The sequence below is a fragment of the Scyliorhinus torazame genome, chromosome 4 (genome assembly GCF_047496885.1).
Source record: "Scyliorhinus torazame isolate Kashiwa2021f chromosome 4, sScyTor2.1, whole genome shotgun sequence".
In the NCBI taxonomy this organism is placed as follows: Eukaryota; Metazoa; Chordata; class Chondrichthyes; order Carcharhiniformes; family Scyliorhinidae; genus Scyliorhinus; species Scyliorhinus torazame.
Window position 1 is genome coordinate 154,523,280 of NC_092710.1, and position 18,038 is coordinate 154,541,317.

At 44.4% G+C, this 18,038-nt stretch overlaps 1 protein-coding gene across 7 annotated transcripts in view; it reads left to right on the forward strand.

Moving 5' to 3' along the window:
* The window catches only part of greb1 (growth regulating estrogen receptor binding 1), a 563,483-nt gene that overhangs the window by 385,053 nt on the left and 160,392 nt on the right, over positions 1 to 18,038 (forward strand). For all 7 annotated transcript variants that reach the window (XM_072498796.1, XM_072498792.1, XM_072498791.1 and 4 more), the window contains 2 exons: positions 5,064 to 5,403; positions 13,133 to 13,248. In XM_072498796.1, the coding sequence (XP_072354897.1) occupies positions 5,064 to 5,403; positions 13,133 to 13,248 (456 nt within the window). The remainder of the gene's footprint in view (positions 1 to 5,063; positions 5,404 to 13,132; positions 13,249 to 18,038) is intronic.

An 18,038-nucleotide genomic window follows, 5' to 3' on the forward strand; every position in this document is an offset into this window, starting at 1 on the left:
GCCGATTAGCATTTGATGGCCCATCTTCACCAAAACAAAGGACTGGTACTCGAGCAACCGGTACAGTCCCAGACATATTGGCGCCACTCCCCGTTGAAGGGAAATGCAAACACCGGGGTCAGTGACCACTTGGGACACGCCCAGCCATCCAGATCCCGGCCCACTTATTGGTTAGGAATCGAATGGAGTGATCAGGGATCACCCAATTAGTAAGGCCCAAACTGAACGACTGCCCAAAAGAGCGCGAAAACCCCGAAGAACAAAAAGAAGAGTCCGCCATATGCTCACTCTCTCTTGGTCCTGGTACCCCGGTCAGGGCCATCTCCAAGAGCAGCAACACCAGAAGCAAGTACAAGTTCAACGCTCGCTACCAGACGGATGAGCCCAGCTGAGCAGCAGTTACTCCTTCGGACTCGATAGATTGAGAATCGAACAGCGGCCACTGTTTTCTGAATAAAGCTGGGTGCCCGAAGTTAAGTACAGGTTGTCTTAGTCGATAGGTGTAGTTAACTAGTAGTGTTTATGTTGCATGACTAATTGTGTGTAAATAAAGTACCTTGACCTTGAACTAACTAACTGGTGTTTGGCTCTTTGATCGATAGCCGGTTGAAACTTGTGGTGGTATCATTTGATACCTGGCGACTCTAAGCATTCGGACATAGATGACATAGAAAGAAGGGCAAATTCACTGATTGCCATAATTGGAACAGAACCACAGAAAGGACAGAGTAAAAGAGTATAGGAGAAAAATAGCAACAGTGCTTGCCAAATTGTCACTCAATCTCGAGTGCCATTACCTCAGTCAGTGTTTCTACTGCGGTCGGCACGGTCTCACCCGTCGAGGTCGCCCCCCCCCCCCCCCGCCCAATGAGCTTCGCACCTTCTCTGTCTCTGCTGAAGGGCTGCCACTTGTACCCTTCTTTCCAACATTATTTTTCACGGCTTTCAAGATCTTTTCATTAATTACAGTTAGATGGTCTGAGTTTGTCAACTAATGTCCTCTGGGGTAGATTGAGCATGCTCGAGATTGGAGTGTCCAGGATGTACTGCGAATACTTTGGTAGATGGAACATGATCAAATTGGAGTAAAAACTAAAGATGCTGCAAACATTCAGCAGGTCCATCAGCAGCTGTGAAGCGAGGAACAAAGTTAACATTGGAGGCTGATAACCTTTTGCCACACCAGGACTCAAATTGGACATTTCGGTATAGGTTTGGACATTGCAATAGATGGAACATGCTAAGATTATAATTTTCAGAATGTGCTGTAACACTGGGATATGTGGAACATGCTCAGGTAATTATAATCTTAGCATGTTCCATCTATTCCAATGCCCAAACCTATACCGAAATGTCCAATTTGAGTCCTGTTGTGGCAAAAGGTTATCAGCCTCCAATGTTAACTTTGTTTCTCGCTTCGCAGCTGCTGATGGACCTGCTGAATGTTTGCAGCATCTTTAGTTTTTACTCCAATTTGATCATGTTCCATCTACCAAAGTATTCGCAGTACATCCTGGACACTCCAATCTCGAGCATGCTCAATCTACCCCAATGCACCATCACTCTAACCTGAACATCTGCAACACATCATGGGTGAACGAAAAGACACAAAGTACGTAGTGTACTGGGCAGAATTTAATGCACCACATCCCCCCACCCCTTGTCAAATTTGGTGGCATTTAAACAGCCAGGATGATGGCGGCTGGGGACTCAACTGTCTTCCAGTCATGGGCAGCACGGTAGCATTGTGGATAGCACAATTGCTTCACAGCTCCAGGGTCCCAGGTTCGATTCCGGCTTGGGTCACTGTCTGTGCGGAGTCTGCACATCCTCCCCATGTGTGCGTGAGTTTCCTCCGGGTGCTCCGGTTTCCTCCCACAGTCCAAAGATGTGCAGGTTACAGCCTGATACAGTTCAAAGTAGTTCACAGGGCGCACTTAACTAGAGTGTGCATGATTGAGTTCTTCCCAGGAATAGAGAACAGTTGTGAGTGACGTCTAAGGGAGGCTGTGAACCATTCACACCTGTTCTAGTCCTGCCCTAAGATGTTTGGGTTCTGAGTCTCCTTTTTTGAGAAATGTCGGAGATTGTGGGGGTAAGGCTGTAACCATGTCCATTGGTGGCCATCTTTGAGGTGTCGGACTCGCTGGTGCTTCTGGAGGGGAAGAAGGCTGATGTCCTGGCCTTTGCCTCTCTGATTGCCCGGAGACAGGTCCTGCTTGGATGGAGGTGGCTGGCTCCACCAAAGGCCTCAGCGTGGTTGGGGGACTTGTCAAAAGACCAAATTTGCCATTAAAGGGTCAGGGGAAGTGTTTGATTCCGGTGGAAGCCGTTCATCACATTCTTTAAGGACTTGGCCGTGGTCAGAAACTAGAAGGGGGTTGTTTGGGGTTGGGGGATCGGGGTAATGGAGGGGTTAGGTCTTGATTTGGAGGGTTGAATAGGGGTATTATTAATTTTTTTAAAATAACAATTTGTATAAATTCTGTTGAGCTGTTTTGTATGTGATAAACTGAAAATTCATTGAATAAATATATTTATAAAAACACTCATATTTGACCAAGATTTTGGTTATCTGTCATGAATACTTCTTAATGTGGCTCAATGCCAGATTATGTTCAACATGCATGAAAAGTTCCTTGAGACATTTTGCTATGTTAGCGGTGCTATATAAATACAACTTGTTGTAGTTCAATGTATGGTGATGCATTGGAATGCATTGCATATGGAATGCTTTCCTTTATTAACCAAGGCATAGCATAGAAGAATATAGGGCAGCATGGTGGCACTGTGGTTTGTAATGCTAACTCTCAGTGCCAGGTACCCGGGTCCGATTCTGACCTCAGGTGACTGTCAGTGAAGTTTGCACATTCTTCCCGTGTCTTCATGGGTTTTCTCCAGTGCTCCGGTTTCCTCCCACAGTCCAAAGATGCGCAGATTAGGGGGATTCGGCATATTAAATTACCCCTGAATATCCAACGGTTGGGTGGGGTTACAGGGATAGGGCTGGGAGTGGGTCTAGCATGGGCGGTCTTTGAAAGGGTCAGTACAGACTTAATGGGTCAAATGTCTTCCTTCTGAACTGTAGGGATCTGCTGGAGCTGTATAAAACGTTAGTTAGGTCACAACTTGAGCACTGCATGTAGTTCTGGCCACCTTGTTGTAGAGGGGCCGGTCTAGCTCAGTTGGTTGGACAACGTCTGCCATATGATTCAGAGTAAGGTTAACAGCGTGAGTTTAATTCCTGTACCTGCTGAGGTTATTTATGAAAGCCCAACTTCTCAACTTTGCCCCTTGCCTGAGGTGTGGTGATCCTCAGATTAAATTACCACCCTTCTCAAAAGGGAGAGCAGCCTATGGTCATCTGGGACTATGACAACTTTTTTTTATTGTAGAAAGGATGTAATTGCACTAGAGAAGGTACCAAAAAGATTTATTGGGATGTTTCTAGGACTGGAAAATTGCAGCTATGAGGAACGATTGGATAAACTGAGGTTGTTCTCCTTGGAGGTTGAGGGGAGATTTCATTTGAGAGGTATAAATTTGTGAGGGCCTGAATAGATTGAAAGGGCCTACTTTCCTTAGCAGAGAGGCCAGGGCTAGGGGGGCATGGATTTAAAGTGATTGTTAGAAAGTTTAGGCAGGCGATGAGTAACATTCTTCTGACCCAGAGAGTAATAGGGGTCTGGAACTTGCTGCCTGAAGGGGTAGTGGAGGCAGAAACTCTCAACTAATTTTAAAGGCGCTTGGATATGCACCGGAAGTCCTGCAACCTCCAGGGCTACAGACCATAATGTTTTCTAATGGTCAGAAATAAAGGACTATGCAGGAATATGGGGAGAGAGCATGGGAGTTGCAGTACATGGGCACGATTTCACTAAATGGGAACAAAGTCCCATAGCGAGCATTCTTAGCCGCGTGTTTTCCAGTGCGCGCAGCACCAAAAGGCAAAATTGAGGGGTAAGTAAAAATTGTTAAAAAGAAACGGGAACAATAACATCCAAGTGGATTCCAGTAAAATGTCTTCAAATGATGTGACAATTTAAGTCCACGCTCTGAACTTTTTACTTACTGTTAAAACAGCCGAATATAGCTGTCTGCACCAACCATTTGTAGATATACCCCATCCTGCCATTACTTTGTCTATTTAAAAACTAGAGCATTTGAGTTACCATCAGGATCTTTGAATCAAATCAAACCATTGAAAGTAATTACAGTTGCACCCTAGAGTGCTTTTATTTTATGCCTACTTTTGTCACCTTTTAGTTGGAGATTAAACTTTAGTCAAACTTCATCCTTAACTGAGGAAAGGTTTTGCATTGCTTTCTGGTTGACTAGAATTAATGCACAATGTGCCTTTTACTATTCATGATATCCGAAGTTTAATTTTAAAATGGTTACAGCACCATCTAATGGTCATATCTAAGCATCACAGAAAGGAGGCAAGAGCTGAACCATTTCATTATTAGGGAAAATAGTGCATCAATTTGGCTCTTATTTCTGCACTTTCCTATCTTTTCACCTTCCCATCTTTCCTATCTTTTTGTGCCCTCTGCCTTTGATTTTCTTTCACCGTCAATCATGATTTTCCCCTTACTGCATGTGAATGACTTTTGAGCACAATTGATTTTTTAAATCTCACATATCGGATTAAGTGGCATGAGACTTTGCTGCTTTTATTTCAGATGATTCAGGAATGCTTTTACTGATTTGGGACTTCATTGCCAACAACCCAACCTCATTTCACCGGATTATAAAACGAATGAAACAAGGAATAGTTCGAGAGGGAGCACAAAATAGTCTTTCGTGATTCTGTAATAAGTGATGCAAAAATAGTGTCTGTGCAACAGTGGTGATGCAATCCAAGTGTTGAAAAGTCCTGTGCAGTTATTAATTGATTGTTTTAGAATTCTACAGGACTATGTATTAATATTACCTGTGACATCAGCAGGAGCCAAATTTATGGACAAATATAGCTGAAAGTTTTATTGTTGTTATAACTTTGAGAAAGTTGATTTTTTTTTTTGAAGAAGGTTTTAAATTATTTTTATTTTTGCCTTAAGGTTTCCCAAGATGCACAGTGCTGTGATCTGGACATATATTTTAATCCAACATTACTCAGCAGCCATGATGGTGACGGCAGGGCATTTACAGATGAAGAACTACTCTTCTGTGGAAACACTAGAGATAATTCAGAGCCTCACAAATTCTACGGGAAGCTGCCCAAGCAGTCACGGTTACATGGTTTTGCTCAGGATTCCCTCCATTTCATTAGCTGCACTGGCGTATGAACGATTGTGTCAGGTCAGGTATCGCCTGGGCTTGCAGCATAGATTTGAAATCATCCTGGGAATGCCAAACACAAAAATTAATATTAGCCAGCACTTTCTGACACAACTGAAGGTAAACTACTGGTTTGTATTTACAATTTCTGTATACCATATCAAATGAGACCTGGATCATAATCTGTTGTTTTGTAGAATATCCTGTCTCTTACTTGCCCTTTGGATTTGGATTGGATTGGATTTTGTTTATTGTCACGTGTACCGAGGTATAGTGAAAAGTATTTTTCTGCAAGCAACTCAACAGATCATTAAGTACATGAAAAGAGAAGAAAATACATAATAAGCAACACAAGGTGCACAATGTAACTACATAACACAGGCATCGGGTGAAGCATACAGGGGTGTGGTGTTAATCAGGTCAGTCCATAAGAAGGTCGTTTAGGAGTCTGGTAACAGCAGGGAAGAAGCTGTTTTTGAGTCTGTTTGTGCGTGTTCTCAGACTTTTTTATCCTGCCCGATGGAACAAATTGGAAGAGTGAGTAAGCTGGGTGGGAGGGGTCTTTGATTTTGCTGTCCGCTTTCCCCAGGCAGCGGGAGGTGTAGGTGGAGTCAATGGATTGAAGGCAGGTTTGTCTGATGGACTGAGCTGTGTTCACGACTCTCTGATGTTTCTTGCGGTCTTGGGCCGAGCAGTTGCCATACCAGGCTGTGATGCAGCCCGATAGGATGCTTTCTATGGTATGCTTTTTAGTGTGCGTTGTGGCAGATCAGATTCCTTGAATGAGATCAGTTTTATTTGACATTGATATAATAACTCAGGCGGGTGGATTTAACTTTCCTTGGTCTAACTGCTGCTTTTGGAAGTTTTTATCCCTGTTCTTCCTCTGTTGCCCAGTTATGGTTCCTGTCTCCCATAAAGATTCCTGCAGTCCCCAAGTGAATATTATCTGTTGCTTGTAACTGCCGTGAATCCATCACTGCAGTTGCAAATGTGTCTAATTTCTCCTGATCCTTTGTCAAAATACGAAAACAGATTCTCCATACTTAACTAATTAGTTTCTGGTTGTTTTCTGAAGTAATCTGGTTGCCTGATTTTTAAGAAAGCCGACTTCCGTTCATCCCTTTCTACGAGCATAGCATGAGATTGTGAAAGTGCAGGAATAAAGGTAGCCTGTCCACCTCATAAGGACAGGGCACCCCCGGGTCTGATACCTGGCGTGGGCCCAATGCCACATTGGCATTGCCAACCTGGCACCTTGGCAGTGCCTCAGCAAGTTTGGCAATGCTACCTGGGAACCCTGGCAGTGCCAGGCTGGCAGCCAGGTGGCATTGTTAGGCTGGCACTGCCAAGGTGCCTGGGTGGCATCAGCAGTGCCAGCATGCCACCCTGCCCAGAGGCCAACCACCTGGAGACCACGCGTTGCTGTTCCTCCGATTGTCTGTGAGTCCGCTCCCCTCCCGCCCCAGTGCCGTTCGACCTGGTCCCCATTTGTAGAGACCAGTGCGAAATGGAGCACGGTTGGGGTCTCCTCGTCAAGGTGATTTAATCCCAGGCGCTGGTTAGATCTGGTGAGTGCATATTCAAGTGTGGGTAACTGCATATTTAAATATGCAAATTTAAATCCCGCCCATTGTGGGCAGGATCCAGATTGCGATATCTCGCGAGATCCAGTTAGATCTCGTGAGGCATGGCGAGCCTGGGAAATCTCACGCAACGCCTCTCGTGAGATTTACCGGCTGCGTCGCGTTCTGGGTCAGGGTGCAACGTGACTGTTAGATCGCATCCAGTAAAAGACATTTGATATGGCTATGATTATATGGTTCGATTATAATACCACGCTGCAACGAAACTTCTGTTTGCATATAATCACGGTGGGTTGTGCCTTTTTGCAGCCTTCTGCTGCTTGAGAGATCACAAAAGGTTTCTAATGCTAATTCCAAACTCTTAGATATCTCTGAGGCTTCTGTGAAACCTCCATTTGCAGCACAGTGGTTAGCACTGTGCTGCACGGGTCAGCATGTGGCGCAGTGGTTAGCATTGGGACTGCGACATTGAGGACCCGTGTTCGAATCCCGGCCCTGGGTCACTGTCCGTGTGGAATTTGCACATTATCCCCGTGTCTGCGTGGGTTTCACCCCTACAACCCAAAGATGTGCAGGTTAGGTGGATTGGCCACGCTAAATTGCCCCTTAATTGGAAAAAGAAAATTGGTTACTCTAAATGTATTTTAAAAAAGCACTGTATTTCACAGCTCCAGGGTCCCAGGTTCGATTCCCGCTTGGGACTGTCTGTGCGGAGTCTGCATGTTCTCCCCGTGTCTGCTGGTGCCCTGGTTTCCCCCCACAGACCAAAGATGTACTTGTCAGGTGGATTGACCATGCTAAATTACCCCTCAGTGTCCAAAAAAGATAAGTGTGATTACTGGGGATAGGGTGGAGCTGTGGGTTAAAGTAGGGTGCTCTTTCCAAGGTGTGGTGCAGATGCGATGGGCCGAATGGCTTCCTTCTGCACTGTAAATTCTATGACTCTATGATTCTCCTTCAACTCTAAGACGATTGATCCTGGGAAATAGCCCCTTGTTATAGCTTGGCCTAGCCTAATTGTCCTGGTATGTGTTTTGTAATTCTCTCAATTAAAATTGAATCATGGCACATTTAAAAAATGTCCTGTTTTCCAACAAATCCGTTTTTTGGACAGCCAGATTTGACACACTGTACTGTATGTTGCTGTTCCTTCACTGTGTGGATACCTCCAATACATAGATTGCAGTGGGTTAAGAAGGCAGCTCAGCAATTGGGGATGGGCAATAAATGCTGGACTAGCCAGCGACGCCCACACTCTATGAAAGGATTTAGAAAAAGACAGCTCACCAATAAATTGAGTGCAATTAGAGATGGAAAATGAATGCTGGCAATGAATTGCCAGTGACGCTCACATCCCATTAATGAAATTTTAAAAAGGTCGTTTTATTGCATTTCAAGGAGTTCAGTGCAAAGAATAACCCTTTGCGATCATCATGTTTCTGCAAAATTCACATAGTTCCAGAATTTCAAAGTTGAAAAATTTATGATGCAATTAATAATAACTTCTTTTTATGATAACGTGACTAGATAACACCCACAGATAGCCTTTGTATATTGCCTTGACTCACTTCACTCCCACCCAAAAAAAATACATTCTTTCAAAAAGCAGAAACGTTTCACTGTAATTCCATAATATTTTGGCCAATTTGAAATTTCAAATGAAGAATATGTGCGAATATAATGAAACACGACTTTGCTTCCATCATATTGTTTCATACTGCTCCGCCATTAAGAGTGTCACTAAGCTTTACTCCTGTAACATTAGTAAGATTCTGGATTCCAGTACGACCTTTGGTCCCTTTATTCTACATTGGTAATTCCCCTAACCTGTGCTTTCGCTTTCTTCTCTCTTAATGTCCTTTCCTTTATCCCATTTCCCTGATATCAATAGTGTCTAAAGCCATGAAAGTTCTGGTGAACTCAAGTTAGACCTTGGCTGAGAAAGAATCTGACCTAATTTAGGATTGACGATCTACTTTCCCTGATGACATAAGATTGTCGATCTCCCTGCCAATGATCTGGACACCTGGGGTTCTGCTCTTGAATCCCTCGCGATTAATTCATAATTGACTTGAACATCTTCAAAGGCTTTGAACTGTTCCAACACTGTGTATTAAGTTATCATTGTGATTTCCAAATTGTCTGGTCATTTAGCTGATTACTGTTTTTGAACCCCAGTTGTGCGGAAATGAAATGCTGCTTAACCCTGCATTATAACGGGGACCACGTCAAAAAATACTTGGTTGGCCATGAAGCACTTGAGGCATCCTAAGGTTATGAAAGTCATCATCTCAATACACACTCTTTTTCTCTGTTACATATAAGCATATTATTATTCAAAAGAAAACAGAGGCTTATCATTAAAGATTGTGCACATTAATCACAGCAAGTTTTATACAAGGCAGTGATTAGACCGCAGTTCGAGCACTGTCTTTGGATGTTCCATCAGAGAAATGTCATTAAAGCCATGAACAGTGCACAGTGTGGATTCATCAGGGTGGTAACGGGGACTGAGAAATTATGGTTATGGTTTGAGATAATGTGACAGTTTCCAATGGAGCAGAGGCTAAGAGATGATTTAACAAAGATTTCTAAAATGGTGAAGTGTTTGATAAAGTGACGAGGAAAAGATTTTCATCTGGTTGGGAAATTAATGAGAAATCATGAATTTGAAATGACCATGAAGGTAATGAGAAGAGGAAAGAGAAATAATTTATTTATGCAGAGTTATTAAATCACATAATGCTTTGCCACAAAGAGTGGTTGAGGCTGAGATCAGTGAATAGTTTAAGGGAAGAATAGATAAAAGAATGGAATCAGAGAATACAGGGATGCATCAATATATAGATGCATAGAAGATAGGAGCAGAAGGAGGCCTTTGGGCCCTTCGAGCCTGCTCCGCCATTTATCGCGATCATGGCTGATCATCCAACTCAATAGCCTTATCCTGCTTTCTTCATATAGCCTTTGATCCCATTCTTCCCAAGTGCTATATCCAGCCGCCTCTTGAATATATTCACTGTTTTAGCATCAACTACTTCCTGTGGTAATGAATTCCACAAGCTCACCACTCTTTGTGTGAAGAAATGTCTCCTCATCTCTGTCCGAAATGGTTTACCCTGAATCCTCAGACTGTGACCCCTGGGGCGTCATTCTCCGCTGGCGAGAGTCTCCGTTTTGCCGGCGCCTGGGGGTTTCCCGACGGCATGGGGCTGCCCCACAATGGGAAACCCCATTGACCGGCCGGTGTTACGGAGACTCCCGCCGGCCGGTCTGGGCAGAAATGTGGCGGGGCGGGTAGGAGAATTTTGCCCCTGGTTCTGGACACACCCATCATTGGGAACAGCTTCCCTGCATCTACCCTTTCTAGTCCTGTTAGAATTTTATAAGTCTCTTTGAGATCCCCCCTCATTCTTCTGAACTCCAGGGAGAACAATCCCAACCTAGTCAATCTCTCCTCATATGACAGTCCCGCCATCCCTGGAATCAGTCTGGTAAACCTTCGCTGCACTCCCTCGAGAGCAAGAACATCCTTCCTCAGAAAAGGAGACCAAAACTGCACACACTATTCTAGGTGTTGCCTTACAAGGCGCTGTATAATTGCAGCAATACATCCCTGCTTCTGTACTCGAAACATCTCTCAATGAAGGCCAACATACCATTAGCCTTCTTTACCGTCTGCTGCACCTTCATGCTTACCTTCAGCGACTGGTGCACAAGGACATCCAGGTCCCACTGCACACTCCCCTCTCCCAATTTACAACCATTCAGGTAGTAATTTGCCTTCCTGTTTTTGGTTCTAAAGTGAATAACCTCACACTTATCCAAATTATACTGCATCTGCCATTGATTTGCCCACTCGCCCGACCTGTCCAAATCAAGCTGTAGTATCCCTGCATCCTCGTCACAGTTCACCCTCCCACCCAACTTGGTATCATCTGCAAACTTTGAGATGTTACGTTTTGTTCCCTCATCCAAATCATTAATATATAATGATGGGGTCCCAGCACCGATCCCTGTGGCACCTCACTAGTCACCCTGCCAATTTGAAAAGGACCCGTTAATTACTACTCTTTTTGTTTCCTCTCTGCCAACCAGTTTTCTATCCACCTCAATACACTTCCCCCAATCCCATGCACTTTAATTTTGCACAATAATCTCTCCTGCGGGACTTTGTCAAACGCCTTCTGAAAGTCCAAATATACCACATCGACTGGCTCACCCTTGTCAACTGTACTGGTTGCATCTTCAAAACATTCCAACAGATTTGTCAAGCATGATTTCCCGTTCATTAATCCATGCTGACTCTGACTGTTCCTGCCACTGCTCTCTAAATGTTCCGCTATAAAGTCCTTGATAATGGATTCAAGAATTTTCCCCACTACCGATGTTAGGCTTACTGGTCTATAATTCCCTGCTTTCTCTCTATCTCCTTTTTTGAATACTGGAGTGACATAAGCTGCCCTCCAATCTGCAGGGACAGTTTCAGAGTCCATAGAATCCCGGAAGATGACCACCAATGCTTCCAGTATTTCCAGACCCACCTCCTTAAGCACTCTGGGATGCAGATTCTCAGGCTCTGGGGATTTATCCACCTTCAATCCCATCAATTTTCCCAGCACCATTTCTCTACTAATGTTGATCTCCCTCAGTTCTTCCCTCTCACTAAACCTTTCATTCTCCAGCATTTCTGGTATCTGATTTGTGTCCTCTTTTGTGAAGACAGAACCTAAGTATATATTCAATTGCTTAGACATTTCTTTGTCCCTTATTATGCATTCCCCTAATGTTTTTTGCCCCTTGGTATTTCTCAACTCTGTCTGTAGGGGCCTGTCTGTAGGGGCCTACATTTCTCTTTACCAATCTCTTCTCTTCTCATATCCATAGAAACTCTTAGTGTCAGTCTTTATGTTCCCTGCAAGCTTACTTTCGCACTGTACTTTCCCCTTCTTAATCAATCCCTTGATCCTGCTTTGCTGAATTCTAAACTGGTCCCAATCCTCAGAACTATTATTTTTCTTGGCCAATCTGTATGCTTCTTCGTTGCATCGGATACTATTTCTAATTTCCTTTGTAAGCCATGGATTGGCCCTCTTACCCATTTTGCTTTTGTGCCAGACAGGAATGAACAATTGCTGCAGTTCTCCCATGCGTTCCTTGAATGTTTGCCATTGCCTATCCACTGTCATCCCTTTAAATGACTCTCCCCAATCTATCAAGGCCAACTCACGCCTCATATCTTCATAGTTTCCTTTATTAAGATTCAGCACCCTAGTCTCCGAATCAACTACTTCATTCTCCCATCTTGATAAAAAATTCTACCATGTTATGGTCGCTCATCCCCAAGGGGTCTCGCACAGCCAGATTGCCAATGATTTCCTTCTCATTACACAGTACCCAGTCTAAGATGGCCTGCTCTCTCGTTGGTTCCTCCACATACTGGTCAAGAAAACCATCCCATATATATTCCAGGAATTCCTCCTCTACGGCATTGTGGCTAATTTGATTTGCCCAATCTATGTGAAGATTAAAATTACCCATGACCACCGATATTCCCTTATTACATGCATCTCTAATTTCGTGTTTATGCCATTCCTAACATCACTACTGCAGTTTGTGGGTGTATATATGACACCCACTAATGTTTTTTGCCCCTTGGTATTTCTCAACTCTACCCATACAGATTCCACATTGTCAGAGCTAATAACCTTTCTCACTATTGTGTTAATTTCCTCTAACCAACAGAGCCACGCCGCCACCTTTTTTTTTATGCCTGTCCTTCCTAAAATATGTAAACCCTCGGACATTCAGTTCCCGTCCCTGGTCACCCTGCAGCCATGTCTCCATAATCCCAATTATATCATACCCATTTATAGCTATCTGCGCGATTAGTTTATCCACTTTATTGGGGGAGAGACTGAGTGAGTCAGCAGGATTGGCTTAAATTGCACTTGCAAAACGATGGACGGGACTAAATGGCTATTTCAGTGTTGTAAACTTCTGATTTATAAGGAACACTTTAATCCTTGTGATTTGACAAATTGTTTTGAACCTTAGTTAATTACATCTCATCTACCAATTAGTATAAATATTGAACATTAATGCTGTAGATGTCTGCGCCATGACATCAACAGAACAAATAGGCTGTTAAAATGCTGTGGTTGAGTGTTCTGCTGAAGAGGTCAATAATAATGTAGGCCATGTACTCAACAAGTATTGATGTGTACTGCCATTTGATTAATATAAATCTCTTATTTTGGAAGGTTTGGCAAAAGATAGAGGACCCTAATTGGACACCTCTGACCTACATGGACCTCGAAGACCTGCCATGTATACTTATCCTATCCGGTACCGATCCTTATGGAGAGTCTTTTCCCAGGTAAAAGAATTTTTAAATAAAAAGATGGTAGTACCTATATTACCTGCTGAAATTTCTCTTTGTTCTAGGAAAGGGAAACCTGAGGATTGGTGGTGATTTCAAATCACTGTGGTTGTAAGTTGTGTGTTTGACTACTTGTTATTTTAATAATAAGTAGATTCCGATGACGATCATCAGTCAAAGCAAAATTACACCATTCCAAATTTGGTCCAGTTTCTAAATTCCAGTTTCAAGTTGTGATGCCTCCTCTTTTGAGCATAAATGCCCCAAGCAGATGATTAACAATTAAAAAATTACAAAGGTATTCTGCCGCATCAAATTATATTTGAACTGTTGAAATGAACACTCTGGTGATAAAAACATTCAGAATTATCATAGTTTAAGCTAACATTTATGAAATCCAACATGCAGTTGCAGAAACTGTTCTTTTGTAAACTGATAATAGTTGAGACATGGATCTTCCTATTCCCTGTAGCACTTTGACGCAAATGTTTATTCGGCCACATAAGAGGACTCTTAAGACTTAACTGCAATGGTATTGAAATTTGGTAAAGCAGCAGCTTTCCTTCCCTAAAGGACATGAATGGTCAAATGGGGGTTTTATGACCATTTCAAACCTTACTTATTCCAGCTCTTTATTCTTTATTTATTTAATTCTCAAGTCAATTCAAATTATTGAACCACCATGGTGGGAATATTAAGCCGAGATCTCACGCTTTTTAGCTGAGTATCGTAACGTTCTGCTAGAAAATTATAAAGATTTAAACTGGATAGTAAGATGGAGTTAAGTTTCTCAACCATTCCTCTGCGTGGTGCTGTGAAAGCATTGGTTAAGGTTTTGAATGACTTCATCATTGGCAAAGCAAAACTCAGAACTCACGACACAATCTCTCATTTATGTTCCCTTTGACCATTTTTGGACTTGTTGAAATGATTTCAACCCTAACCGACTAGGAATTTCCCTCTTTCTTCTGTTAAATTGACCATTTTAGCCAATGCTTTATTTCCAGGTCCAGGAATCATGGTTAGCATGGGTGATTAATGGAAAAATGTCATAGAATGGTCACAGCACAGAAAGAGGCGATTTGGCCCATTGTTTCTCTGCAACAGCATCTCAGCTAGTCCCACTTCCCAGCCTTTTTTTGTAACTCTGCAATTCTTTCCCTTTGGGGATTATCCAATTCGAAAGTCACAATCAAATCTGCCTCCGTTAGGCTCTCAATCAGTGTCATTCTGGAACCAAGCAAATTGCTGCATAAAATGTATCCTCAAATCGACATAGATTATTTTGCCAATCAGGTGGTTCTTGATCCATCTGCCAATAAGAATATTTCTCTATCTACTTTAGCTAGACTCATTGAGATTTGATAGAGATGTTCAGAATAATCTCTCAACCTTCTTCTCTAAGGAGAGCAATCCCATCATATACATGTAACTGAGGTCCCACACCCCAGAATCATTTTGGTAAACCTTTAGTATACCTTCTCTGAACCATTCACATTCTTCCTAAAGCGCATTGCCCAGAATTTGATGCCAAACCAATAATTCCCCTACCTTTGTAGTCAACTCCTCTATTTGTGGATGGAATCTTGCCCTCCCTGGAGGCTGGTTTGGTGGCAGAGGGCCATTTAAATGGGTGGAAGGGCAGGGCCCTGCCATCTTTCTGCCTCTGCCTGATTATGTCCTGTGGAAGGCCTTCCCAACCAACCTCAATTGAAGTTGTTAAGTGGATAGTTACCGCCTGCTTAAGGGCCTCATCCTGCAGCTAGATTGCTTGCAGGCTCCCTGGGGGTTGAAGGGGAGTTTCCTCATACAAATGCACTCCGTGCCTGATCAAGGGACGTGGAATTGGGAAGGGTGGCTCAGAACCATCCTCATGCCCTTGCTGCTGACCTCTCTTCCAGGATTCCTTTCCCATCATCACTCAATTGTGTCTGGGTTGGGTCCCTCCTCAATCCAAGGCCTCGGAGGGGATGTTGCACTTCAACAGCTCTCAGTAGGCCGATCCTCTACCCCCATTGTCCTTGGACTTTTGGGAAGACTTACCACTGGGTGAGTGGCCAAAGATGCATGGGCCTTCCCGAAAAGAGACGATGAGGGGCCTCTCTAGAACTCTAGCAGGTGGCTGAGACTTCACAAAATTTTGCCCTGTAATGCCCAGAATTCCACCTGTCATTTTAACTGCATTCTCAATCTGCCTAGCCACCTTCAACAACTTGCACATATATACCCCCAAGTCTCACTGTTTCTGCAGCCACTTTAGGATTATAACAAAAATTAACATTCAACCGTTACTTTATATTGTCTCTTCTCGTTCTTCCTAACAAAATGTATCACTTCATGATTCCCTGCCTTAAGCTTCATCTGCCATGTGCCCACCCATTCCGGCAGCCTGTCTATATCCTCTTCCTCCTCACATCACAGTACTTCCAATTTTTCAGTCATTTGTAAATTTTGGAGTTTTGCACTGTACACCCAAGTCTACGGCTATTAATACATAACAAGAAAAGCAATGAGTGCCAATTCCGACTCCAAAAGAATATCACTTTATACATTCCTCCAGTCCTTAAAAACTCTGTTTTCTGTCACTCAGCCAACCTTGTATTCTGTCTCTTTTATTCCATAGGCCTCACCTTCACTGACAAGCCTGTTATGTGTCACTTTATCAAGTACTTTTGGAAGTCCATAAGCTCATTCCCTTTGCCATCTCTCTCTCTTCCCTCATCAAAAAACTCAATCAAGTTGAATCAAAATGACTTGTCTTTGACAAGTCCATGCTGATTTTCCTAATCAATACCTGCCCGAGTGACAACTTTTACTGGCATAATTTCAAAAACCTTTCCCATCAGTTTAAACTGGCCTGCAGGTGTTGGGTTTATCCTTGCACTCTTTTTGAACAGTTGCAATTCTCCAGTTCTTTTTTAAAAATATATTTATTAAAGTTTTTTAACACAATTTTTCTCCCTTACAAACAATAACCCCTCCTCCCCATAACTAAAGAGCAAGATATATAGATGACAAGATGATATATTTACATAGCTTTGTACACTGGCTCTCTCCCGTACGTGCCAGTTTCCCCAACCCTTCATGTTATCTCTTGCTCGTCCACCCTCCCAGGCAGTCCCCCCTTTCTCCTCCTCTTTCCCCCTCCCTCCCAGGCAGTCCCCCCCCCCCCTTCCCAGGGCGTCCCCGCCCCCCTCCCCCCCCCCCCCCCCCAAGGTTGCTGCTGCTGCTGACCGACGTTCCTCTAACGCTCCGCGAGATAGTCTAGGAACGGTTGCCACCGCCTGTAGAAACCCTGCGCAGACCCTCTCAAGGCAAACTTAATTCTCTCCAACTGTATGAACCCAGCCATATCATTTATCCAGGCTTCCACGCTGGGGGGCTTCGCCTCCTTCCACATTAGCAAGATCCTTCGCCGGGCTACGAGGGACGCAAAGGCCAGAATGCCGGCCTCTTTCGCCTCCTGCACTCCCGGCTCGTCTACTACTCCAAATAGTGCTAGCCCCCAGCTTGGCTTGACCCGGACTTTCACCACCTGAGATATTGCTCCCACCACTCCTCTCCAGAACCCCTCCAGTGCCGGACATGACCAAAACATATGAACATGGTTCGCCGGGCTCCCAGAGCACCTTCCACATCTGTCCTCTACCCCAAAGAACCTGCTCAACGTCGCCCCCGTCATGTGAGCTCTGTGAACCACCTTAAATTGTATCAGGCTGATCCTGGCACACGAGGAGGAGGAATTAACCCTACCTAGGGCATCAGCCCACAAACGTTCCTCGATCTCTTCCCCCAGCTCCTCCTCCCATTTACCCTTCAACTCTTCTACCAGCGCTTCCCCCTCTTCTTTCATCTCCTGGTGTATTGCCGACACCTTGCCCTCCCCGACCCATACACCCGAGATCACCCTGTCTTGAATTTCTTGTGCCGGGAGCAACGGGAATTCCCTCACCTGTCACCTCACAAAAGCCCTCACCTGCATATATCTAAAGGCGTTTCCCGGGGGTAACTCAAACTTCTCCTCCAGTGTCCCTAGACTCGCAAACGTCCCGTCAATGAACAGGTCCCCCATTCTTCTAATCCCCACCCGATGCCAGCTCTGGAACCCCCCGTCCATCTTCCCCGGGACAAACCGGTGGTTACCCCTGATCGGGGGACCACACCGATGGTCCCATTGCACCCTTGTGCCGTCTCCACTGGCCCCAGATCCTTAGCGTTGCCGCCACCACTGGGCTCGTGATATACTTTGATGGCGAGAGCGGCAGCGGTGCCGTCACCAACGCCCCCAGGCTCGTTCATTTACAGGACGCCATCTCCATCCTCTTCCATGCCGCCCACTCTCCCTCCATAACCCACTTGCGGATCATCGCCACATTTGCTGCCCAGTAGTAGCTCCCCAGGTTTGGCAGCGCCAACCCTCCTCGGTCCCTATTGCATTCCAGGAACCCTCTCCTTACCCTCGGGGTCTTGTTCGCCCACACAAACCCCATAATACTACTCTCCCACACAAACTCCATAACCTACTCTCTTAAAAAAGGCCTTAGTGATCACGATGGGAAGGCACTGAAACACAAACAGAAACCTCGGAAGGACCACCATTTTGACCGACTGCACCCTACCCGCCAGTGAAAGCGGTAACATATGTTCCATCTTTTGAAATCCTCCTCCATTTGCTCCACCAGCCTCGTCAGATTCGGATTATGTAGGGCCCCCCAACTCCTGGCTATCTGGATCCCCAGATACCAAAAACTCCCCTCCGCCCTCCTCAGCGGTAGGTCCCCTATCCC